General features: G+C 43.7%; 3 protein-coding genes across 3 annotated transcripts; all 3 read left to right on the top strand.

Moving 5' to 3' along the window:
• Nucleotides 1-3,222: 3,222 nt before the first annotated feature.
• LOC114594807 (disintegrin and metalloproteinase domain-containing protein 20-like) lies at nt 3,223-7,873 on the top strand. Its single transcript, XM_077927538.1, has one exon. It carries the CDS (start codon nt 5,212-5,214, stop codon nt 7,423-7,425), a length of 2,214 nt encoding a protein of 737 aa, XP_077783664.1. The 5' UTR covers nt 3,223-5,211; the 3' UTR covers nt 7,426-7,873.
• A 4,502-nt stretch (nt 7,874-12,375) lies between these two features.
• LOC144325695 (disintegrin and metalloproteinase domain-containing protein 20-like) lies at nt 12,376-16,614 on the top strand. The gene has a single exon (XM_077919756.1). It carries the CDS (start codon nt 15,694-15,696, stop codon nt 16,612-16,614), a length of 921 nt encoding a protein of 306 aa, XP_077775882.1. The 5' UTR covers nt 12,376-15,693.
• Nucleotides 16,615-20,440: 3,826 nt separating this feature from the next.
• Nucleotides 20,441-21,711, top strand: LOC144327536 (disintegrin and metalloproteinase domain-containing protein 20-like). Its single transcript, XM_077927563.1, has one exon. It carries the CDS (start codon nt 20,490-20,492, stop codon nt 21,402-21,404), a length of 915 nt encoding a protein of 304 aa, XP_077783689.1. The 5' UTR covers nt 20,441-20,489; the 3' UTR covers nt 21,405-21,711.
• Nucleotides 21,712-25,363: the final 3,652 nt, after the last annotated feature.

Consider the following 25,363-nt stretch of genomic DNA (forward strand, 5'->3'; position numbering starts at 1 on the left):
CTGCTAATGCAGTTAGTGAAATCAGGGGGTATGGCTCAAATTCCAGTGAGCAGGAATTTGAAAGGGAAAGGTCAATTTAGCCCCTGGGAATGGGATTGTTTTTGTAACCAAGGGAAAGGATGGTGGGTGTTAAGAAGGGATAAGGCAATGGGCAGTGAATTAACTGTAGAATTAATGCCCTATGGATGTTTCCTTTTTAAACCAAATGTTTTTAACCAGTCACAAAATGGCTGCCACATCTTAAAGTAGAAAAAGAGACAGGGCCACATAATGGTCAGCCACCTCATCAATGGGGAGAGGGCACCAACAGAATCCACTGCTGTGTTCGCTTGCAGCGAGAATCCATCACTTCTCTGTTTAGAACAGAATGGATGGTGAGTGTCCAGTTCTGGCATTCAGTGAAGGTGTGGGCATGTTTAAGGGGCGAAGGTATTCAGTGTGGTAAAGGCCAAACCAGTTCAAACAAGAACTAAGCAGGAAGAGCAAACATTCTCTAATGCATTGCAGTTTTGAGAGGTTACTTCTTGAGACCTGTCACAGGCATCACAGGAGGCACCATGTTGGGAACCCCCGCCATAGCCGATATCTTATATAAGTTCACAAACGAACAAAAATGAAATAGAATATTCTATCCTCCTGCTCTTGATCAGTATAAATGGTGTTCAGGGAATCATTTTCTTTCTCTGTTTGCTGTCTAACTCATTTTTATATGTCATCACCCTGCTGAAGGCCCCATGATTCTGGCCCGTAAGCCTGGCTGAGGAACTATGAACTTTCTTTTAAAAATGTCAGGAAACCTGGAAATTAAGGTATGCTATGGAACTTACATGTTCATTTTCACAACTGGATAGACTGGAAGTAGCAAAGAGGATGGCCAATGGCATGCACTGATTGCTTGCTTTGTCAGTGCAACTACAATGACAATGTTCTCAAATTTTGAAGAAAATGAAGCAACTTTAAGCAATGTAATATTACAGTAATTTATTTTAACGTCACATTAAATACTTATTTTAACGTCACATTAAATTATCTTCTGTATGACAATATGCCTTACATGAAGAACTGTGTACCATTAAACAGAAATCATCTGGTTTCTAGTCTTTTATCTCTATTTGCTTCCTGTCTCGTTGGGTTGCTAATGAGCAAATTCAAACCATCATATCAAAGCCACCTAAAAAGAGGATACAGAGAACTGTGGAAGCAAAAATATTAATGTTATATGGACAAAATATAAAACAATCTTACCAATAAGAAGCATTTATTTATTTGTTTATTTAAAAATGCGAAAAAACAGTGCTTAAGAACTAAAAGCAAAATGCCTGCATTTTTTATCTGATATAAGTATAAAATGGCTCAGAAGTCCATTAAATAAGATTTCTTAATTTTCTGAATAATCTCTGAATAAATCCTCAAGAAAGATAACTGTACTGACAGCTGATGTGGACAAAATAATAATGCATTAAGCCATTTCAACTACATTTAGTCATGGAAATAGGAGAAAAATAAATAACTGTCCAATTGGAAATACATTACAATTTTCAAAATAAAATTGATTTTTAAAAAGGAATGTCAAATTCCCTTGTACTGAAAAAGTGATATAGATACCCCAGTTGTCTAAAGTTATTGTGAAACTCCAAAATTCTGCTGATAGTTTGTCTTACATTGAGGGTGGTCCATATAGAGTTCGTAACACAGATAGGTGACTGGAATATCTATCTCAGTGTTTCCCAACCTTTTTTGTGCAAAGGCACACTTGTTTCATGAAAAAAATCTCGAGGCACACCACCATTACAGCCCCGTGACGTCAGCGCGCAGCATAACGCCGGGAGGGACATGAATTGCTAGCAAATTACATAATCACATCCTTGAGGGCTGGCTCATCTTCTCCGAAGGCAGAACCCCATTAATTAACAGCACAGACTCACACCATAGCCAAGACGAGGGGGGAAAACCTCAGTCATGCACAGTCATGCACATGTGGGGGCTAAATGAGGACGAAGACCGGGCAGAGAGCAGGGTTCAAATCACCCCACCTGGCCAGGACAATCCCTGGGTGCTCCCTTGGGCCACTCGCCTGACCCACCTCGCAGGGCTGTTGTTGCGAGGATAACACGGGGAGAACCACGCGCGCCCCCCGGGAGCTGCTTGGAGGAGAAAGCGGGCGATGAATGCAATGCACGAAATATATGAGAGGCGACCAGGTTTTGCAGGTGAGGGGCCCCCACCAGCCTCCGCTTCCAACACCCGGCGCAACGACGCCGAAGTTTCCCCCCGGGCTCGGCTCGGGGAGCAGCGCTGCTCCCCCCCGGCTCCCCTTCGCCCTCCCGGCTCTCTCTGCCGCCCACTGGGGACCCCCCTCACCTGCCAAGTCCGGAGCGCCGGTGGAAGTTGCATGCATGCAGGGCGCCGCGTTGCCATTGCATTGCACTGCACTCCATGCAACGCCTGCACGCGTGCATTGCCTTGCACGCCCGCCAAGGGGTCTCCCCGCGGTCCGATGCGTCCCCTCCGGCGCGGATGCAGCATTGCAAAAATAAAAAACCCCCGACGCAGCCCTACCTGGGGGGCAGCCTCCGCCTCTGCCGCTCCGCCTCCGCGGGGATCCCTGGGCTCCATTCTGCCGCCCAATCTCTGGGGGGCGCAGGCAGGCTGCGCGGGGTCTGCGCGGAAGAGCCCCTGCCCGCCCGGCCGCCACCGCTGCGCTCATTCCATGGCCGGGAGAAGAGCGCTTCAAACAAAACGCCCGGCCCGCCAGGCCACGCTGGGAAACGTAGTTCGCGCACCCCGTGCAGGCGCGGAGCCCAAGGGCGAGGGGACTACGGATCCCGGCAGCCCCCGCGCCGGGGACGGAGGGGGAGAGGCCGGGTGCAGGGATGGAGGGACGGGTGGGCGAGCGAGTGAGTGAGTGGCAGCCGCCAAGCCTTGGCCGAGAGCCAGGAAGGGCCTCCCCGGAGGAGGAGGAGGGAGGCGCAGAGCGGGAGGGAGGGAGGGAACCCCAGGGGTCATCTAGTGACGGCGCCCCAATCGAAAATTTGACTTAAAAAAAAAAAATCTTTCAATTTTTTAATTTTTCCCGCGGCACACCAGGCAACATCTCGCGGCACACTAGTGTGCCGCGGAACAGTGCTTGGGAAACACTGATCTATCTATCTATCTGTCTGTCTGTCTGTCTATCATCTATCTATCTATCTATCTATCTATCTATCTATCTATCATCTATCTATCTATCTATCTAGCTATCTATCATCTATCTCATTAGAAATAGACCTAAAAGTCTTACAAATATTCCATCCTTTTTCATTGTTGACCAAGACAATTAAATGTATGTACCTGGAAATGAGTTGCCTTTCTGCCGTTGTTCCCCCTATGCGAGCATGGAAGAGAGCAAGCAAGCAGGAAGGAAGATGCATGGGGGCCAGACAGGCAAGTCATTCTATCAGTTATATTTTATTTGCACAATTGGAATTAATTTCAGGAGCCAAAGGTGCTTTTATCTGTGCAGCTTGAGCAGGAGCAGTGAACATTGTTATGGTTCATTATTGTAGCTTGTCTTCACTTACCTCAGAGTTGTGAAGAATATCTCAACATTATGAATGGTCTGTTTCACCAATAAGAAAAAAAGATTGGAATAGGCCAATATATTTGTGAATTGTACTTGGATAAAGGTGACTTTTCTTCTTTAAGTTCTCAAATTTCTTAACCTAGCTCAAGGTAGTCATCCGAACGAGCCAGAAATTTAACTGATAATCAATCACAGTCAGTCCATCATTTGAAAAATAAGAATTTAGAACCATCTGATGCTAAAATGGGAACTGGACATTACATTTTGGCGACTATAACCTTGGTTTAAGGAGCCACTTGGTGCCTGGCTTATATACATGAGTTTCTAACACTGGCCACTACAGGTTGTTCCACTAAGCCACCTAGCAGCTGCATTTTGTACTAGCTGCAGCTACCAAACCAAGTGCAAGGGTCGTCTAATTGTAAAGTTATCTTGTCTGTGGTAAGGGGAACAGCAGATTCTAGCAGCAGAACAGCCTTTATACACAGCACATCATGATTTGATTAATCACATTCAAGTATTCAAAACCCCTTTTTAACAGCCCCTATGTTACCTCAGTGACCTCCTCCCTACCCTGAAACTTTTGTCAGTTATTAAATAAAAAGCACGACAAATCCTCAGGCTATGACCATTTACTTTGATGTGCAAACTGCCATGATACTAGTCAGGGTTTTCCTGCTGCGAAAACCAGCAGGCAGGAGGGGAAAAAATAGTTATCCTGAAGACTCAACAGCAGGAATAGGAACATTGGGACATGCCTTATACTGAGTCTGATAATTGATCCATCTAGCTCTGGAATGTCCTAAGACTGGAATCTGGCTGGTGCACAGACAATTCCACTGCCTATAACTTAAGCTTGAACCTTCAGATTCCCACCAAGAGCATAGCTATGGTCCATTAAGTATTGTCTGAGGAATTGGTCTGCTTTTGAAGACTGACTTGCTCATGAGTTTCCTTTTACTCATGCAAAGTCTTTATTCACCAGGCGTGCATTTCTGCATCTGGTAGCCAACCAAGCCTGCAACTTTAGGCTCCTGTGGTCCGGAGAACTAGGTGAATGCCTGATGTTTGTCTCAGATTCCGAGAGGAGGTTATCCACATATTAGGAGGAAACATGTACTGCTATCTCCATCAATGACACAGGATCCAATTGATGTGGCTTAATGTTCCTTGACATGGCCCGTCTCCCTATAACATTGTGTTTGGGGAGCTTAAAATTATCTCTGAAGAGGATCACTCCAGTGAAAGCAAGATAGTAACAACCCCCCAAGGAGCCTCTCCTAAATAGAGTTTATATATCTTGTATTAATATGAGGTTAGTGATTTTGGTTATCTTCCACTACCCTAACATCTTGGTCTGAAAATTGTCCATAGAACATCCCGTTCTTCCTGTAACTGCCCTTTTTGCTAACCATCTTCTAGGTTCTCCCCACCCTTTCCATTCTCTCCCCATTCCGACTTGTTCATAACCAAGCTCCGCCCACATTCCAAAGGGAAATCTCCTGACGGTTGCTATAGACAGAATCCTTCTCCTCTATCTAACATGCAGCCTTCTTCCTATCTTGCCTTGCACCCACAAGGAGCTTCCCTATTGAGAAAGACAAGCAAGAGTGGAGTGGTCTAGTGAATTATTTCGCTGATCAAGGAAAATGACTAGCAATCTTGCCTGGCTACTGGTGCTGATCTCATGGAACGTGTTATGTGAGAATGCAGGTCAGAAACCACCACAGGGTTTTAGATATGCTTCTTATGAAGTGATCATCCCAAGGAAACTGACTCCCCGATATGGAGAACAGGAAACTCATGATGTCACATACCTGCTGCAGATTGAGGGGAAGGGTCATGTGGTGACACTCAGGAAAAAGAAGAGCGTTGTCCCTAAACACTTCACTGTCATCACATACAGTAAGGATGGAGAGCTCCAGGTGGACTATCCTTTCATCAAAGATGACTGCTTCTACCATGGCTTTGTACAAGACAAGCCTTCCTCTAGGGTCACGCTCAGCACTTGCTCGGGAGGCCTCAGAGGTCTGCTTCACTTAGAAAATTACACCTTTGAAATTGAACCTGTTCAGGCACCTGGTACTTTTCAACATGTGCTGTACAGACTGGAGGGAATCGAAGGTGCTGTTCGCATGAGGTGTGGGTTAACAAAGGAAAAGCAAAGGAGCCAAGAGGCCATGTTCCAAAACAAAAGGAAAGTATTGACTGAAAGTGCTGCTAGAGGAGCCTGGTTGCCACACACCAGGTACCTAGAGGTTGCAATCGTGATAGAACATGAACGATATGTCAGGTTTGACAGAAATGAAAGTCGTGTTGCTAGGCAAGTTATGGATATCATCCATACTGCAAACTCAATGTATGAGCCACTGTCTCTTGAGCTGTCTATAGCTGGCTTGGAGATATGGACAGAAAAAAACCTCATAGAAATTGTTAACAGCATAGATGACACTCATAATATGTTCACCCACTTTTTAAAAAGTTCACTAAGTAAACGTATACAACTTGATGCTGCTCACTTATTTATATATAAGAGTTATGGAAGTACACTTGGATTAGCGTACATAGGAACAGTTTGTAACCCCCATTGGGCATCTGGTGTTGAATCATATGTGACTCCCAGTTTGTTCCTTATTTCTCACACATTTTCCCATGAATTAGGACACAATCTTGGAATGCAACATGATGATAAATACTGTACTTGTAATCGAAGTGCTTGCATAATGGCTGCATATCAAACAATCTCTGATAAGTTTAGCAACTGTAGTTATAAAGAATATTTCAACAGAAGAAACACAAAGTGTTTGCTAATTCCACCAGACTCCACTAAAATATACAAATTTGCATACTGTGGAAATCAACTAGTGGAAGGTGGAGAGCAATGTGATTGTGGTTCACCTGATCAATGCAAGTTGGATCCATGCTGCCAGTCTAATTGCATGTTGAGTCCAAGTGCTGCTTGTGCTTTTGGAGAGTGCTGTGTTGAGTGTCAGTATCTTCCAGTTCATAAGGTTTGCAGAGAACAGGCCAGCAGCTGTGATCTCCCTGAGTACTGCAACGGGACTTCAGAATGGTGTCCTGAAGATGTTTATGTACAAGATGGTGCCCCGTGTAGTGATGGTGCATATTGCTATCATGGGAATTGCACAACTCACACTAGGCAGTGCAGAATGATCTTTGGCAACAAAGCAACCAGTGCATCAAAGGATTGCTTCAGTGAAATGAATGCTCGAGGTGATCGCTTTGGCAACTGTGGGCTTAGACATGACACTTATAAGAAATGTGATACTCAGAACATCTTGTGTGGCCGAATCCAGTGTGAAAATGTTGATACAGTACCTTCTTTGGAGGAACACAGCACCATAATTAATACGCCTCTTGGCAATAGGCATTGCTGGAGTACAGATTACCATGCTGGAATAGACATACCTGATATTGGAGCAGTGAGAGATGGGACTCCTTGTGGCACAGAAATGATGTGTATTAATAGGGAGTGCAAGAATGTGTCTCTCTTGAAATATGATTGCAATGTCACAAAGTGTCATAATCGAGGAATATGCAACACCTACAAACATTGTCATTGTGATGATGGCTGGGCCCCTCCAGACTGTCTAAACCAAGGTAATGGTGGCAGCATTGACAGTGGACCTCCTCCACCAGGGAACACTTCAAAACGTAGCGTCAACATGACAGGAATTATAGCAGCAATTGTATTTCTTGTTTCTACTATTTTTGCTGTTTTGGGGCTGGGTATTTATTTCAGGAAGCGTCTGAGAGAGCGGTTTGTAAAAAAACCAGAAAAAACATATGAAGAAGGTGTAAAAGAGGAAGAAAATCCTGTCCCAACTGAATCAGAGAATTGAACAATACACTGAATGTGTCAAATAGATGTGCAGGAAATAATGGACAGGATTATGCAGTGATACATTTAAGTTTCTAAAGTTTTTAAAGCCCTTCTTCATTTGTCTACTAGGCACAATAGGACAGAACTCTGCAATGTGTTGATGTTGTCTGCAGTCTCTAACTCTCAGAAGTATCTCCCTTAAGCCCACCTGGGAAAAGAATGTGGAGGAATGCTAAATACTTTCAGCAAAAGCCAGGCTCTGAATAAAATCCCATTCTCACAGAAACCAACACAACCACTGATGTCATTTGAGTAACTGAGGTGATATCCTAAAATATGCCTGCTGTAGAGCAGTAAAAAGGCAACAAAACACTTTAACAGCTGAGCATCACAACGTTACGTAATCCTAGTGATTCCATGTCTACATATCAAAGCAACTGAAGATGCAGAGAACCGTGGAAACAAAATGTTAAAATGACAAAATGTTGATTTCTTTATCTAATTTATTCTTCATACTTTAAAGAAGGTAATCCAAAGTGATTTATAATATAAAAACAAACCCATACTGTACATTGAAACCAGCAGAAAATAAAATAAGAAACCAAAGATTAATGTAAAATAAAATCCCATTTCTAAAAGGCGGGATTAAAACATTCCAACCACTGGAGACCACAGATAACTAAAAACAAAGGTCTAGCAAAAGAGGGGGGAGTTTTTGCTTAGTGCCTAAAGCTATTTCTTCATGATACCAGGTGAGCCTCCTCAGGGGGAGCATTCCATAAGTAGGGAGCCACCACTGAAAAGCCCCCTTCTTGTGTTGCCACCCCCCAGAACTCCTGAGGAGGAGGCACAAGAAGAAAGGCCTCAGATTATTATTGTAGGGTCTATGCTGGTTTATACGGGGAGAGGTGTTTCTTCAGGTATTTGGGTACTGAGCCACAAGAGGCTTTGTAGGTCAAAACCAGCACTTTGAATTGGGCCCAGAAACTGATTGGCAACCAGTGTGGTTGGGCCAGGATTGGTGTTATGTGCTCAGACTGTCTTGCCTCCGTGAGCAACCTGGCTACTGAATTCTGTACCAACTTCTGAATTGCCTTCAAAGACAGCCCCATGTATAACACATTGAGTAATCTAACCCAGAGGTCATCAGAGTATGGCTGGCCACCAGCCAAAGCAGATGGAAGGCACTTCATGCTACCAAGGCCACTTGATCCTCAAGTGACAGCAAAGCGAAGTTTCCAGAAGTATCCCCAAGCTATGTAACTACTTCAGAGGGAGTGTAATCTCATCAAGAGCAGGCCATTTCCCATCCATCCAGTCTAGGGAACCATTCACTTCAATTTAATCTGAACTGAGCTTCAGTTTATTGGCTGCCATCCAGTCTATTACTGAGTCAAGACATCAGTCATGCACATCCACTGCTACACTTGTAGATGTTAAGAAATCCAGATGTGCCATCAACATATTGCTGTCAACGTACTGCAAGACTCTGGATGACTCCACCCAGCAGTTTCCTGTAGATTAACATGTTTAACAGCATGGGGGACATGCTTGATCCGTAAGGAGCCCTGCATTGAAGACTTCATGAAGCTGAAAAGCACTCCCCAAGCATCATCCTGTGGAAATGAGTATCCAAGTAGGACCAGAACCACTGCAAAGCAGTGCTGCCCACCCTCACACTGGGACAACTGCACCAGAAGGATACCATGGTGAATGGTATTGAAGGCCGCTGAGAGATCAATAGGATTAACAGGGAATTAACACATTCTCCCATCCCTCAAGAGCAGTTTCCATGGCCAAACAGACCTAAACCTTGATTAAAATGGATGCAGAAAATTGGTTTCATCCAAGAGAGCCTGGCTCTGGCTCACAACCAGTCGCTCAAAATATACAAAACAAAAAAAAAATCCTTCCAGTAGCACCTTAAAGACCAACTAAGTTAGTTCTTGGTATGAGCTTTCGTGTGCATGCACACTTCTTCAGATACTGAAGAAGTGTGCATGCACACGAAAGCTCATACCAAGAACTAACTTGGTTGGTCTTTAAGGTGCTACTGGAAGGATTTTGTTTTGTTTTGACTATGGCAGACCAACACGGCTACCTATCTGTAACTCAAAATATACAAGTAAGCGTTTATTTCTTTGTTTTAAAAGACAAAAAGCAGTGATTAAAAACACTGAAAGTACAAATGCTAACATTTTTTATAAAAATAGGTGTAAAATGGTTGAGAAGTCCTAATGTTATGAATAATTTCTTCTGAATAAACCCTAAAGGGAGATTACTGAACGTTGCTATGGACAAAAGAGGGATGCTTTAATCCTTAAGTTCCAAAGTTCTACTGATAGCAGACTGATCTTATTATATAGGGACCAATTTCAGTGTTGCACATAGAGCTGACTGGATCTCATCTCTCTCTCTCTCTCTCTCTCTCTCTCTCTCTCTCTCTCTCACACACACACACACACACACACACACACACGGAGTTGCAAATATTGGCCACAGATACTGCAGCTGAGGGAGGAAGGAGCTTCAATGCTCTATTCCACAGCATCCCAGCTCTTCCCTTTTCAGTACAGTTGAAGGTGAAGCAGCCTGCAGAGGAAAAAGGGGAAGGTGGAAGCAGTATTATGCCCTTGTTAGACCTTCCTCTTTCCAGACTAGAAATTGGAATGTGGGGCTCAGCTGCTCTTTTACTCTCCAAAATTTCATAGGTGAAGTAGGTACACTTATTTGAAACAATAGGAAACTAAAGCCCAGGGAATGAGGCTGCTAGTCACCGAGACAGCTACAGTGGTACCTCACAAGACGAATGCCTCGCAAGACGGAAAACTCGCAAGACGAAAGGGTTTTTTGTTTTTTGAGCTGCTTCGCAAGACGATTTTCCCTATCGGCTTGCTTCGCAAGACGGAAACGTCTTGCAAGTTTGTTTCCTTTTTCTTAACACCGTTAATACAGTTGCGACTTGACTTCGAGGAGCAACTCATAGCACATGGTGTGGTAGCCTTTTTTGAGGTTTTTGAAGACTTTGGTGATTTTTGAAGCTTTTCCAAAACTTTTCCGACACCGTGCTTCACAAGACGAAAAAAATCGCAAGACGACAAAACTCGCGGAATGAATTAATTTCATCTTGCGAGGCACCACTGTAATCTTACACAGTGGCATCTGGCTTTTTGCTTATAGTCTGAGGTCTGCACTTGCTCAGAGTCCACACTGGTACTGTTTTGAGCCTGGTCCTCAGCTATCGTCTCTCCACTGTAAATGGAGAAAACCACCTTTCTTTGTTTCTACAGAGGTTCCAAATAAAAGGCAAGTGTAAAAAACCAGGACGTACTTCTGTAAAAAAACACACACCCTCATTTCAGAGATAACATATTTTTCTGCCAGAAAAAGTATTAGAAAAAGTTAGTCTGTTAAAGCCTATAAAACAATTTGTTCTACCAAGACACTGCTGATTTACTACAAATTCATATTATCCCAAAGATGTATTTAAATCAGTTTGTATGTGTGTGCTGTATAATGTTGTAACTCTTTGTGACATATTTCAATTACATATTACTTTTCAAAACTGCTTTGAGGTTCCCCCCCTACAATCAAGTGGTATATAAATTTTAATAAACAAACAAACAAACAAACAAACAAACATTTGCAGTTGCCGTCATCTTTTATAAAATCAAAATTACTTTTAAAAAGAACTAGATTAAGTCAGTAGTGCAGAGACTCTTAATCTCAGGGTTGTGGATTCGAGCCCATGTTGGGTAAAAGATTCTTGGATTGCAGGGGGCTGGAGTAGAAGACCTTCATGATCCCTTCAAACTCTACAATTCTATGATTTTATGATAAGAGAGTATTTTAATTTCTTTATAAAAATGTATTCTGCTTAATATATATTTTTAAATATATATTTATTAATATATATTTCCGCTGTTCGACAGTGGAATTTGCTGCCAAGGAGTGTGGTGGAGTCTCCTTCTTTGGAGGTCTTTAAGCAGAGGCTTGACAACCATATGTCAGGAGTGCTCTGATGGTGTTTCCTGCTTGGCAGGGGGTTGGACTCGATGGCCCTTGTGGTCTATTCCAACTCTATGATTCTATGATTTAGAGTGTGACCCGTAACACTCAGTAAATCAAAACAAAACTATTTGTCACAAATAAAATTGATTTAGTCATGAAAATAAAATAAAAAATATTCTGGAAATCCATTATCATGTTTTAAATGCAATGGAATTTTTAAAAGCCATGTCAGATTTCTGGTGTTGAAAGTGCCTTAAAAGCTTCAAAAATAAGTCATGCCAGACCAATCTGATTTCTTTTTTTTTGATGGAATTACAAACTTGGTGAATGAGGGAAGTGCTGTGGATATAGTCTATCTTGATTCAGTAAGGCGGTACCTGTTTATCTACTTGCACTGGTATGCAAACAATACTGCCAATGGTAGTTCATGAGGAAGCTCAGGCTCGATGACCTGGGTCTGCACTAAGAGACAGCCAAGATGGTCTCTGGCCTCTTCAGCAGCCTCAGCTTTTGTAGCTGGACTCATAACTACAACATAACTAAAGTAGTCATAAGCAATAAAGAAAACATAAAAAATATACCACCAAACTGAACAATTTCCACATAAATCACAAGATCTATAATAAAGATACAAAAAACCAGCAACAGCAGCAACCACCACCCCTCTCAACAAAATCCGGCAAACGACACCCCAGCTCAAGGGTGTGTTCAGCAGTCTCAGCTTTTGTAGCTGAAGTCAGTCAGGGCCCCTCCCTCCTAGGTCAGGTGGGAAAAGGCTGCAAGGCAGAGAGCAGGTCTTCCAGGACTCGCAGCCAAGAGTCACCGCCAAGATGCCCTTGGGATGAGGGGCAGCTGCCCTCTATTTTTTTTTAAAAAATGATGTTTATTAAAGTTTAACAATTACAGAAAAGAAAAGGGGGAAAAAATAAAGAAATTACAATACTTCAAAAAAGAAAAAAGAAAAAAATACAAAAAAGAACAATACAACAGATCAGTAAAAAGAGAAAAAGCAAAACCATTTAAAAAGAAAATCATTTTAAAAAGAAAAAAAGAACAGATCCGATATTTTCATATCTTTATTTTTCATTTACTTTTTTCCTCGACTTCCTCACCCCTCCCTTTTTTGTATTCTAATTCAATTACCTGTTTCAGCAAATCCTTTCCCTCTTTCTCAGATTTTGTTCTATAATATATCTTAACACAGTTTACCCTTAAATTTTACACTTAAAAAACCCTAAAAACTTAGAACTTATTTAAATTTATCTCCTTATAGCATTTCTACTAAAGCCAAATAGTTTCATTCCAACATTTTCCTCAGACTCATTAACTTTACAATGTTTCTTTAAATAAATTTTTAAACTTTCTTCCAATCTTCATCCACCGTCTCTTCTTCCTGGTCTCGGGTTCTGTCAGTCCTTTCTGTCAATTCCCTCTAGTCCGTCAACCTGGTGATCTTCTGTCCGAGGCTCTTAACTCTTCTCCATGTCCCTTCTGCAGATCTTCAAATTTGTACTTGCCCTTTACTTTGTCATCTGTTGATCTTATTCTCAATTTCTTTCCTTTGGCACTGAGGAGTAGATCTCTGGGAAGCTCCAACTTAACAATGTCTTTAGCCCTTCTCAGCAGGTCAGCCCATTCTCCATGGTCAGCATTAAAATCCAAAGGAAGTTTCACAGCATGCTTCAATGTCCCTCCAAAGTTAAAGGTCCCCACAGCTCCAGTCTCTCCCTGGCCCAGGACCAAATCCCATAAGTCTGGACATCCCTGCATAGGGGGGTCGAGCCCACTTCCCATCTCCAATCCAGCTGGCACTCCATCTCTCCAGATATTACTCACTCCAGGCTCGGGCTTCAGAGACAACAGCTTATAATCCTGCAAGGCCATAGCTCTAACAACATATATTGAGGTTCAACGACAACCTCCTTCTTTATCTTCTCCACAACTTGCCCTGTCAATGCAAATTCCTGGGTCAGTTCCTGAGGGGTTTCCATATAAGTATTCACTGTTTGTCCAAAGTTGTCAGTTGCAATAATCATCAAGTCCATCTTTGCATGAAACAAATCCATCTTTGCATGAAGCTGCTCCAACAAAGCACATGTCTTGCACAAAGCAGACACTAAGGCTTCCTGTGTCGACATTCTTGTCCAAGGTCAAAAACTATTTTTTACGATCCTTAATCTCTAGAGCTGGCGAGCTTCCCAGGTTCACTCCAGCAGCAATTTCAAAAGCTCCCTCTAGGGGATTCAATTTCTAATTGTATCCGTCCTTTTAGAAGCAGATCCGGCAACAAAATTACCTTCCTTTTTCAACTATTTTGTTCCTTTTAAATGCAAAGGGAAACATTGGAGTCAATATGTTTCTCTTACTTAACTATCTGTCAGCACACATTTTATTCACGGTCGATGAACTTTCCCAAAACGTCTGTCTTTTGACAGCCCGTTCCCAGGTTCAAGACAGTAGAAATTTATCTTTCTTTACTCTCTCTCCTGCAGGCTTAAACAATTTAAAATTTCCGCCCTCTTCTCCTGCTTCCAAGGGGGGTTTAGTAGTTTGACCAATGGAAATTTAGTCCTTTACAAATAACTTTCCAGACTTTAGCTTGCGATGTCTTTGCTTCAAACTATTTACAAAAGCGGAAGGCGGACTTCCTGTTCTGTTTAAACCTTCCCGCTCCTGTGCCAAATTACGAAGTTTTATAATCCAATTTTCCGTTCTACTCACGGGTACTTGTTTAGAGTCCAATTGTCCACAGGAAAAAGTCAGCGCTCTCCGGCAACAGCAATGCGGCTTCACTCCGTAAAAAGAGCAGTCGATTCGAAGTACCACGCCGCTCACCCCACTTCGCTCCGGATCCCCGAAACCGGGTTTCCCCGCGAGTAGGGGAGGCGCGAAAGGTGCTAGCCAAATCCCAGGTCCACAGGCTTCTCCCCCCTGTGGTTTTTAGTGGGTCTCCGCCTCGCCTTGGCGGTCACACCCTGATTTTCACGGAGCGGGTTCCTCCCGATCAGAGGAAATCCGCCATTGCCGGTGGCGCTAACCCGGAAGTCCAAGGGGCAGCTGCCCTCTATGCCCTGCATGTGTGTTGGTGGGGCAAAGAGTGAGCCACCTCAAAATGAGTAGACACATTGGAGAATTTTGAATGTGAGCCTTTTCATCAAAAGGAGCATGTATGCAACAGCTACAGTGTGACTCTGTGGACCAGATGGACAAGTAAAGACTTCCTATAATTTGTTTTAAAAACACCTTCATATAAAATTTATAGCATTTGATACAAACTACTCCAACCTGCAGGTGGCGCTGTGGGTAAAACCTCAGTGCCTAGGACTTGCTGATCGCATGGTCGGCAGTTCAAATCCCCGCGGCGGGGTGAGCTCCCATCTTTCGGTCCCAGCTCCTGCCCACCTAGCAGTTCGAAAGCACCCTTAAGTGCAAGTAGATAAATAGGTACCGCTTTCTAGCGGGAAGGTAAATGGCGTTTCCATGTGCTGCGCAGGTGCTGGCTCGCCAGAGCAGCTTCGTCACGCTGGCCACGTGACCCGGAAGTGTCTCCGGACAGCGCTGGCCCCCGGCCTCTTAAGTGAGATGGGCGCACAACCCTAGAGTCGGACACGACTGGCCCGTACAGGCAGGGGTACCTTTACTTTTACTCCAACCTGCATCTAATATCTTATTGTAAATTTATGAGATCTATGGATTTAGGGCGTTATACAAATTTAATAAAATAATAATAATTAAAAACTCCCCCTTCGCCTTACCTGCCATTGCTGCATATTGCTGGCCAAATCTCTGTAGAGCAGGCAACTTGCTGTTCACATATCCTGCTTCCAGCCCTTCAGTGGCATAAGAAATACTATATCTATACCAAATTTGTTCATGACAAGGCCATAGGAACTCCTACTAGCGCATAGCTGTCAACGTTTCCCTTTTTCTAAGGGAAATTCCCTTATTCCAAATAGGATTCCTCACAAGAAAAGGGAAAAGTTGACAGCTATGCGACTAGGTATTCTTCCATTGCCCTGCACTCAGTTCCCATGATTACCTGACACTATGGTCCTCAGCCTATCAGCACTCCTTTCTGTTCTTCCTGTTAAGTCCCCTGTCAGGCACTCTGACTCGCTTCCCATTCGCCCAGTCTCTGCATTCTATTCTGTCCCTAATCACCAAGGCCCGCCCACATTCCAAAGGTAAATCTACAGACGGTTGCTATCATCAGAATCCTTCTCTCTCTATAGGAGTTTCCTTCCCATTTTGCTTTGGGCCCACAACAGGCCATCCCATGGGGTGCCTTAGTGCATTCTTTCACCTGTCAGGGAAGATGACAAGCAGTCTTCCCTGGCTGCTGGTGCTGATCTCATGGAATGTGTTGAGTGAGACTGCAGGTCAGAACCCTCCACAGGGCTATAGGTATGCCTCCTATGAGATGATTGTCCCAAGGAAATTAACCCCCCGATATGGACAAAACCCCCACACTATCACTTACTTGCTGCAAATTGAGGGGAAGGGCCACATCGTGAAGCTCAGGAAAAAGAAGAGCTTTGTGCCTAAACATTTCCCTGTCTTCACTTACAGTAGGGAGGGGGACCTTCAGATGGACTATCCTTTCATCAGTGATGACTGCTTCTACCGCGGCTTGGTAAAAGGCCATCCTGCCTCTCGAGTCACCCTCAGCACTTGCTCGGGGGGACTCAGGGGTCTGTTGCACTTAGAAAACCGCACCTATGAAATTGAACCTGTTCAGGCATCTGCTACTTCTCAACATGTGTTGTATAGATTGGAGGAAATGGTGGGTGCTGTACGAATGAGGTGCGGGCTAACAGAGGAAGAGCAAAGACACCAAGAGGCCATGATCCAAAGCACAAATAATGTAACAGTTCAAATTGATGCAAGAGCAGCCTGGTGGACACATACCAGATACTTGGAGGTTGCCATTGTGATAGAACATGAACGGTATGTCAGGTTTGACAGAAATGAAAGTCGTATTGCTTTGCAAGTTCTAGATATTATCCATGCTGCAAACTCAATATATGAGCCACTTGCTGTTGAGTTGTCTATAGCTGGCCTGGAGATTTGGTCAGAAAAGAACCTCATGAAAATCGAAGACACAATAGAAAAAACACTGCTCAATTTTGTCACGTTTGTAAAAAAGTCACTAAGTAAACATATGCATCCTGATGCTGCTCACTTATTTGTACAGTAGTGCCCCGCAAGACGAATGCCTCGCAAGACAAAAAACTCGCTAGACGAAAGGTTTTTTTGTCCGCGATTTGCCTCGCAAGACGAATACCCCTATGGGCTTGCTTCGCAAGACGAAAACGTCTCGCGACTTTGTTTCCTTTGTCTAAAAACCGTTAAAACCAAGGGTGCTTTGTTTGAGCAGCTGCAGTTGCGACTTGACTTCGAGGAGCAACTGTTAGCACGTGGTTTGGTAGCCTTTTCTCAGACTTTGCTCACTTTTGAAGCTTTTCCAAAACTTTTCCAGAACTTTTCCAGAACTTCTCTTTCATCCATTTGGTAAGTTAAACTTTTAAAACTTTTTTGGGGGGTTTTGGATTTTGGGTTGGGGTGTTTGGGATTCAAGGACTTGGTGTTGAGAAGGGGTTTGCGATAATCTGGGGGCTTGTGGGCCTTTTTTGGGAATTTTTATGATTTTCTGTGACCACTGGGCCAGGTTGTTTTTTTTTTGAAAATTTGTCTGAGTTTGAATTTCTGAGTGCTGGCTGGCTAGGGGAACAGTTGGGGAGGTTTCTGCAGAAATCTGGGGGCTTGTGGGGGTTTTTGGGCATTTTTGTGATTTTCTGTGACCACTAGGCTGGTTGTTTTTTTTTGAAAATTTTTCTGAGTTTGAATTTCTGAGTGCTGGCTGGCTAGGGGAACAGTTGGGGAGGTTTCTGCAGAAATCTGGGGGCTTGTGGGGGTTTTTGGGCATTTTTGTGATTTTCTGTGACCACTAGGCAAGGTTGTTTTTTTTTGAAAATTTTTCTGAGTTTGAATTTCTGAGTGCTGGCTGGCTAGGGGAACAGTTGGGGAGGTTTCTGCAGAAATCTGGGGGCTTGTGGGGGGTTTTGGGAATTTTTGTGATTTTCTGTGACCACTAGGCATGGTTGTTTTTTTTTGAAAATGTTTCTGAGTTTGAATTTCTGAGTGCTGGCTGGCTAGGGGAACAGTTGGGGAGGTTTCTGCAGAAATATGGGGGCTTGTGGGGGGGTTTTGGGAATTTTTGTGATTTTCTGTGACCACTAGGCATGGTTGTTTTTTTTCAAATTTTTTTTTCTGAGTTTGAATTTCTGAGTGCTGGCTGGCTAGGGGAACAGTTGGGGAGGTTTCTGCAGAAATCTGGGGGCTTGTGGGGGGGTTTGGGAATTTTTGTGATTTTCTGTGACCACTAGGCATGGTTGTTTTTTTTTCAAATTTTTTTTTCTGAGTTTGAATTTCTGAGTGCTGGCTGGCTAGGGGAACAGTTGAGGAGGTTTCTGCAGAAATCTGGGGGCTTGTGGGGGTTTTTTGAGTGCTGGCCATGTTGTTATTTTTTGAAATTTTTTTTGTCTGGGTGGGGAAGCAGTTGGGGAGGGGTTTGCAGCAGTTGGGGAGGGGCTGGGGGAGCAGTTGGGGAGGGGTTTGCAATTTCTGTGTTGTGGGTGGGTTGGTGCGTGTCTGTGGGAGCAGTTGAGGTTTTTGAAGACATTGGTGATTTTTGAAGCTTTTCCTAAACTTATTTTGCAGCCATTTGAGGTTTCTGAGGACTTCGGTGGTTGATTGTTGAAGCTTTTCCAGAACTTCTCTTTCATCCATTTGGTAAGCTAAACTTTTAAAACTTTTTTGGGGGTTTTTGGATTTTGGATTTGGGGTTGGGGTGCTTGGGATTCAAGGCCTTGGTTCTGGGTTTTAATTTCTGTGTGGTGGGTGGCTGGCTGCTTTTGTATTTTTTGGGTTTGAAGCACATCACTGTTTTTTTTTTCTGTTTCTGAGTTTACGAAGGTAGGAGCTGTGCTGCCATGGGACCCAAGAAGACTGCTGCTGCGGTGGCCGGCGAGAGGAAGAAGGAGAAGGTGACGCTGCAAATGAAGAAGGAGATCATCTGGAAGCACGACGGCGGAATGCGTGTGACGGACATCGCCAGGGAGTACGGCAGGAACCCATCGACCATCGGGACCATCCTGAAGATGAGGGAGAAGATCCTGGCGACTGATGCAGCCAAGGGAGTCACCAGGATCGTGAAGAACCGCCCAGCTGTCCTGGAGGAGGTCGAGAAGTTGCTGCTCATCTGGATAGAAGAGAAGCAGCGTGCAGGGGACACAGTGTCTGAGGCCGTCATTTGTGAGAAGGCCAAGGCCTTGCACGCTGACCTCATCCGGGAACAGCCAGGAACCTCGGCCGAGCCAGAAGTCTTCAAGGCTAGCAGAGGTTGGTTTGACCGGTTCAAGACAAGATCTGGCATCCACAGCGTGGTCAGGCATGGAGAGGCTGCCAGTTCTGATGTTCCTGCGGCTGAAGACTTTGCAGCGGAGTTCCTGGAGCTTGTGAAGACGGAGGGCTACGTTCCGCAGCAGGTCTTCAACTGCGACGAGACCGGGCTGTTTTGGAAGAGGATGCCCAAAAGGACTTTCATCACTCAGGAGGAGTCCAGGCTGCCTGGCCACAAGCCCATGAAGGACCGCCTGACCCTGCTCTTCTGTGCCAACGCAAGCGGCGACCTGAAGATCAAGCCCCTGCTGGTGTACCACTCGGAGAACCCACGGGCCTTCAAGAGACACAAGATCGACAAGGAGCGGCTGAGTGTCATGTGGCGATCCAACAGCAAGGCTTGGGTCACACGTGTGCTGTTTGTGGACTGGGTCAATCTTGCTTTTGGCCCTGCTGTCAAGCAGTACCTGCTGGACAACGACCTGCCGCTGAAGGCTTTGCTTCTGATGGACAATGCTCCTGCCCATCCTAAAGGCCTTGAGGTGGACTTGTTGGAGGAGTTCAGCTTCATCAACATCATGTTCCTGCCGCCTAACACCACGCCACTGCTCCAGCCGATGGATCAGCAGGTCATCGCCAATTTCAAAAAACTCTACACCAAGGAGCTTTTCAGGCGATGCTTCGAGGTGACTGACTGCACCACCATCACCCTGCGGGAATTCTGGAAGGACCACTTCGACATCGTCACCTGCTTGAAGATCGTCAACACGGCCTGGAAAGGGATCAGCCAGAGAAATTTGAATTGCGCTTGGCGCAGCCTGTGGCCGGACTGTGTGGCACCAAGTGACTCTGATGCACCAGAGTCAACAGTGGTGCAGGACATTGTTGCCTTGGGGAGGACCATGGGCCTTGAGGTCACGGAGGAGGACGTCTGCGAGCTGGTGGAGGGGCACGACGACGAGCTGACCACCGTGGAGCTGGTCGAACTGCAGGCAGAGGCTGCGCAGGAGCAGGCCTCACTGGAAGAGGAGGAAGCAACTGAGGAACGGCTGTCCTCCGAAAGACTGAGGGACATTTGCCAGAAGTGGAAGGAGGTGCAGACTTTTGCAGATCTACACCACCCTGAGAAGCACGTGGCACATGACGCTGGGAACTTTTATGATACGAGGGTCATGTCGTCTTTCAGGGAGGTGCTGAAAAGGCGGATAAAGCAGCAGACTATGGACAGGTTCTTGACCAAGAAGCAAAGAGTGGAAGAGGAGCCTTCTTCGAGTGGTTCCCCAGAGTCTTAGAAAATGTACTGTACACTTTGTTGATTTTTAAATGTTTTTCTGTCATGTTTATAAAGTTAATTTATTTTCCCTTCAATTTTTGAACTGCTCTTGAAAGTATGTGTGACTTTAAAGAGCAGTTAATAAACTGTTGTTGTACCAAATTTGGCTTTGTTTGGACTTTTTTTGACCATAGGAACGCATTAATTGATTTTCAATGCATTCCTATGGGATTTCGTGCTTCGCAAGACGAAAAATTCGCTAGACGAAAAAAATTGCGGAACGAATTAATTTCGTCTTGCGGGGCACTACTGTATATAAAAGTTTTGGACCTACACTTGGATTAGCGTACTTAAGATCAATTTGTCTTGCCCACTGGGCAAGTGGTGTTGAGTCATATATGACTCCCAGTTTGTTTGCTATTAGTGTTATATTTGCCCATGCAGTAGGACATAATCTTGGAATGAAACATGATGAAAAACACTGCACTTGTGATCGACATTCTTGCGTTATGGCTGCATATGGAGTAAGCACAGATAAGTTTAGCAATTGCAGTTACAAGGATTACTTCTCGGTAAGGAACAGAAAGTGTTTGTTAGTTCCACTAGACCCTGATCGAATGTATAAATTTGCATACTGTGGAAACAAAGTAGTGGAAGATAAAGAGGAATGTGATTGTGGCTCAACAGAGCAATGCAAGTTGGATCCATGTTGCCAGTCTAATTGCATGTTGAGTCCAGAAGCCACTTGTGCTTTTGGAGAGTGCTGTGTTGAGTGTCAGTATCTTCCAGTTCATAAGGTTTGCAGAGAACAGGTCAGCAGCTGTGATCTTCCCGAGTACTGCAACGGGACTTCAGAATGGTGTCCTGAAGATGTTTATGTACAAGATGGTGCCCCCTGTAGTGATGGGGCATATTGCTATCATGGGAATTGCACAACTCACACTGGGCAGTGCAGAATGATCTTTGGCAACAAAGCAACCAGTGCATCAAAGGATTGCTTCAGTGAAATGAATGCTCGAGGTGATCGCTTTGGCAACTGTGGGCTTAGACATGACACTTATAAGAAATGTGATACTCAGAACATCTTGTGCGGCCAAATCCAGTGTGAAAATGTTTATAAACTACCTTCTTTGGAGGAACACAGCACCATAATTAATACGCCTCTTGGCAATAGGCATTGCTGGAGTACAGATTACCATGCTGGAATAGACATACCTGATATTGGAGCAGTGAGAGATGGGACTCCTTGTGGCACAGAAATGATGTGTATTAATGGGGAGTGCAAGAATGTGTCCCTCTTCTGTGGAGGCTAAGGCTAGAAAAAGACTCAACATGGAGGCCTACTGGCCGAAATATTGGGAAATAATTGAAAAAATCGGAGACAATTGGAGGTTGCAGAGCCAGGAGAAATTAAAAAATAAGGTGCGAGACTGGCTACACTATGCTCAAATTCAAGAGGCTTTTAAAATAGACAAAAAGGTTGGATTCCAGGTGGAAAAATCGAAACTAGAGACGGAACTGTTAGAACCAAAAACTAAGATACTTTCGAGAATGTACAACTTGCTGCTTAAATGGAACACACAGGATGAGATAGTAAAATCCGCCATGATAAAGTGGGTACAGGACATTGGGCACAACATTATGTTTGAGGACAGGGAAAGGTAAAGGAACACCGGAATGAAGTTCACGGCATGTAATGCCTTGAAGGAAAACATTATGAAAATGATATACCGGTGGTACTTGACTCCAGTTAAGCTGGCTAAGATATATCACCTGTCTGATAACAAATGTTGGAAATGTAAGGAGGCGGAAGGGACATTCTTTCACCTCTGGTGGACCTGCCCAAAAGTGAAGGCCTTCTGGGAAGTGATTTACAATGAGTTAAAAAAGGTATTTAGATATACCTTTCCCAAGAAACCAGAGGCCTTCCTCCTGGGCATGGTGGACCAGAAGGTGTCAAAGAAGGATAGATCTTTGTTTATGTATGCTACTACAGCAGCAAGAATCCTCATCGCAAAGTACTGGAAGACACAAGATTTACCCACGCTGGAGGAATGGCAGACGCAGTTGATGGACTACATGGAACTGGCTGAAATGACTGGCAGAATCCGAGATTTGGGAGAGGAAATAATGGAGGAGGACTGGAAAAAATTTAAGGACTATTTGCAAAAACATTATAAGCTGTATGAATGTTAAGAATGTGTATGATTAGGAAACTTTTGCTTCAGCAACTAGATTAGGTGAATTGGAAACTAAGCTATAAGAAAGACGAGGTGGACAACATGAAATAACTATATTATGTTTATTCTAAGATACAAACAACCGAGACATAGTATTTTGATTTTAGAAACATAATATTTGAAAGATACAGTAAGACATGAAAAAAGGTAACAAATTGCTGATGTTTTTATTGCAAAGAACGCAGGGTTTGGAAGATGTGGGGAAGTCCAGTTGGAATGGTAAAAATATTCTGGAAAGTTGGTTTTTATGTATTTCTTTTTCTCTTTGTTCTTTTCTTTTTTCTTTATTCTGTAAATTTCTGACTGTTTGAAAGAAAATTTAATAAAATATTTTATTAAAAAAAAAAAAGAATGTGTCCCTCTTGAAATATGATTGCAATGTCACAAAGTGTCATAATCGAGGAATATGCAACACTTACAAACATTGTCATTGTGATTATGGCTGGGCCCCTCCAGACTGTCTGAACCAAGGTAATGGTGGCAGCATTGACAGTGGACCTCCTCCACCAAGGAACACTTCAAAACATAGCGTCAACATGACAGGAATTATAGCAGCAATTGTATTTCTTGTTTCTACTATTTTTGCTGTTTTTGGACTTTGTATTTATTTCAGGAAGCGTCTGAGAGTGTGGTTTGTATAAAAACCAGAAAAAACATATGAAGAAGGTGTAAAAGAGGAAGAAAATCCTGTCCCAACTGAATCAGAGAATTGAACAATACACTGAATGTGTCAAATAGATGTGCAGGAAATAATGGACAGTATTATGCAGAGATAAAAAGGCAACAAAACACTTTAACAGCTGAGCATCACAACATTACGTAATCTTAGTGATTCCATGTCTACATATCAAAGCAACTGAATGCAGAGAACCGTGGAAACAAAATGTTAAAATGACAAAATGTTGATTTGTTTATCTAATTTATTCTTCATACTTTAAAGAAGGTAATCAAAGTGAATCTCTGTACACTAATGCACAAAGCATGGGAAATAAACAAGATGAGCTTGAGCTCCTGGTACAGCAAACTAAATATGACATAATAGGAATCACTGAAACCTGGTGGGATAAATCCCACGATTGGAATGTAATAATGGAGGGATACAATCTATTTCAAAGAAACAGACCAGACAAGAAAGGAGGAGGAGTGGCGTTATATGTCAGGGATGTGTATACCTGTGAAGAGATCCAAGATTTAGAACCTCAAAGCCAAAGTGAGAGCATTTGGGTGAAAATTAAGGGAGAGAAGAATAACAGTGACCTCATTGTGGGAGTTTACTATAGATCCCCAAGCCAAACGGAGGACATAGATGATGCCTTCCTGGAACAGATGGCCAAGCATGCAAAAGGAAGGGAGATAGTAGTAATGGGGGACTTCAATTACCCTGATATTTGTTGGATGTCAAACTCAGCCAAGAGCATAAGGTCAAACAGATTCCTCACTGCCCTTGCAGACAACTTCATTGTCCAGAAAGTGGGAGAAGCAACAAGAGGAACAGCCATTTTAGATCTGGTCCTAACCAATGTTGATGACCTGGTTAGTGGGGTAGAAGTGGAAGGATCATTAGGCGCGAGTGATCATGCTCTTCTGAAGTTTACTATACAGCGGAAAGGAGCAGCCAAGCATACTAGGACTCAATTTCTTGACTTTAAGAAAGCCGACTTCATAAAGCTTAGGGAAGTGCTGGGTGAGATCCCATGGACAGTAATACTAAAAGGAAAGGGAGTTCATGATGGCTGGGAGTTTGTTAAGAGGGAGATAGTAAAAGCACAACTTCAGGCAATACCAATGAGACGGAAACATGGAAGGTGCCTAAAGAAGCCAGGGTGGCTATCTAAAGAACTTTTAACTGAGTTAAGATTTAAAAAGGATGTGTACAAAAAATGGAAAAGGGGGGAAACCACCAAAGAGGAATTCAAACAAATAGCCAGCACGTGTAGACACAAAGTCAGAAAAGCTAAAGCACAAAATGAACTCAGGCTTGCTAGAGAGGTTAAAAGCAACAAAAAAGGCTTTTATGGGTATGTTCGTAGCAAAAGGAAGAACAAAGAAACCGTGGGGTCACTCAGAGGAGAAGATGGTGAAATGCAAACAGGGGACACAGAAAGGGCTGAACTCCTCAATGCTTTCTTTGCCTCAGTCTTCTCCGATAAAGAAAACAATGCCCGACCTGAAGAATTTGGAGCAAATGATTCAGCAGAGGAAACACAACCCAGAATAACTAAGGAGATAGTACAAGAATACTTGGCTAGTCTAGATGTATTCAAGTCTCCAGGGCCAGATGAACTGCATCCAAGAGTATTAAAAGAACTGGCAGATGTGATTTCAGAACCACTGGCAGTCATCTTTGAGAATTCCTGGAGAACAGGCAAAGTCCCGGCAGACTGGAGGAGGGCAAATGTTGTCCCTATTTTCAAAAAGGGGAAAAGAGAGGACCCAAATAATTACCGCCCAGTCAGTCTGACATCAATACCAGGGAAGATTCTGGAGCAGATCATTAAGCAAACAGTCTGTGAGCACCTAGAAAGGAATGCTGTGATCACCAATAGTCAGCATGGATTTCTGAAAAATAAGTCATTTCAGACTAACCTGATCTCGTTTTTTGACAGAATTACAAGCCTGGTAGATGAAGGGAACGCAGTGGATGTAGTCTACCTTGATTTCAGCAAGGCATTTGACAAGGTGCCCCATGATATTCTTGTAAAGAAGCTGGTAAAATGCGGTCTTGACTATGCTACCAAGAAGAAAGGCCTCAGATTATTATTGTAGGGTCTATGCTGGTTTATATGGGGAGAGGTGTTTCTTCAGATATTTGGGTACTGAGCCACAATAGGCTTTGTAGGTCAAAACCAGCACTTTGAATTGGGCCCAGAAACTGATTGGCAACCAGTGTGGTTGGGCCAGGATGGTGTTATGTGCTCAGACTGTCTTGCCTCCGTGAGCAACCTGGTGTGATGGCCTGGGAATCTGATTCAGAGGCTGAACCGGAGGAATCCCAGCCTGCACAGGAGTCCCCGCCTCCAGGGCCGGCTGAG

This window comes from Podarcis muralis, chromosome 1, assembly GCF_964188315.1.
Source record: "Podarcis muralis chromosome 1, rPodMur119.hap1.1, whole genome shotgun sequence".
Classification (NCBI taxonomy): domain Eukaryota; kingdom Metazoa; phylum Chordata; class Lepidosauria; order Squamata; family Lacertidae; genus Podarcis; species Podarcis muralis.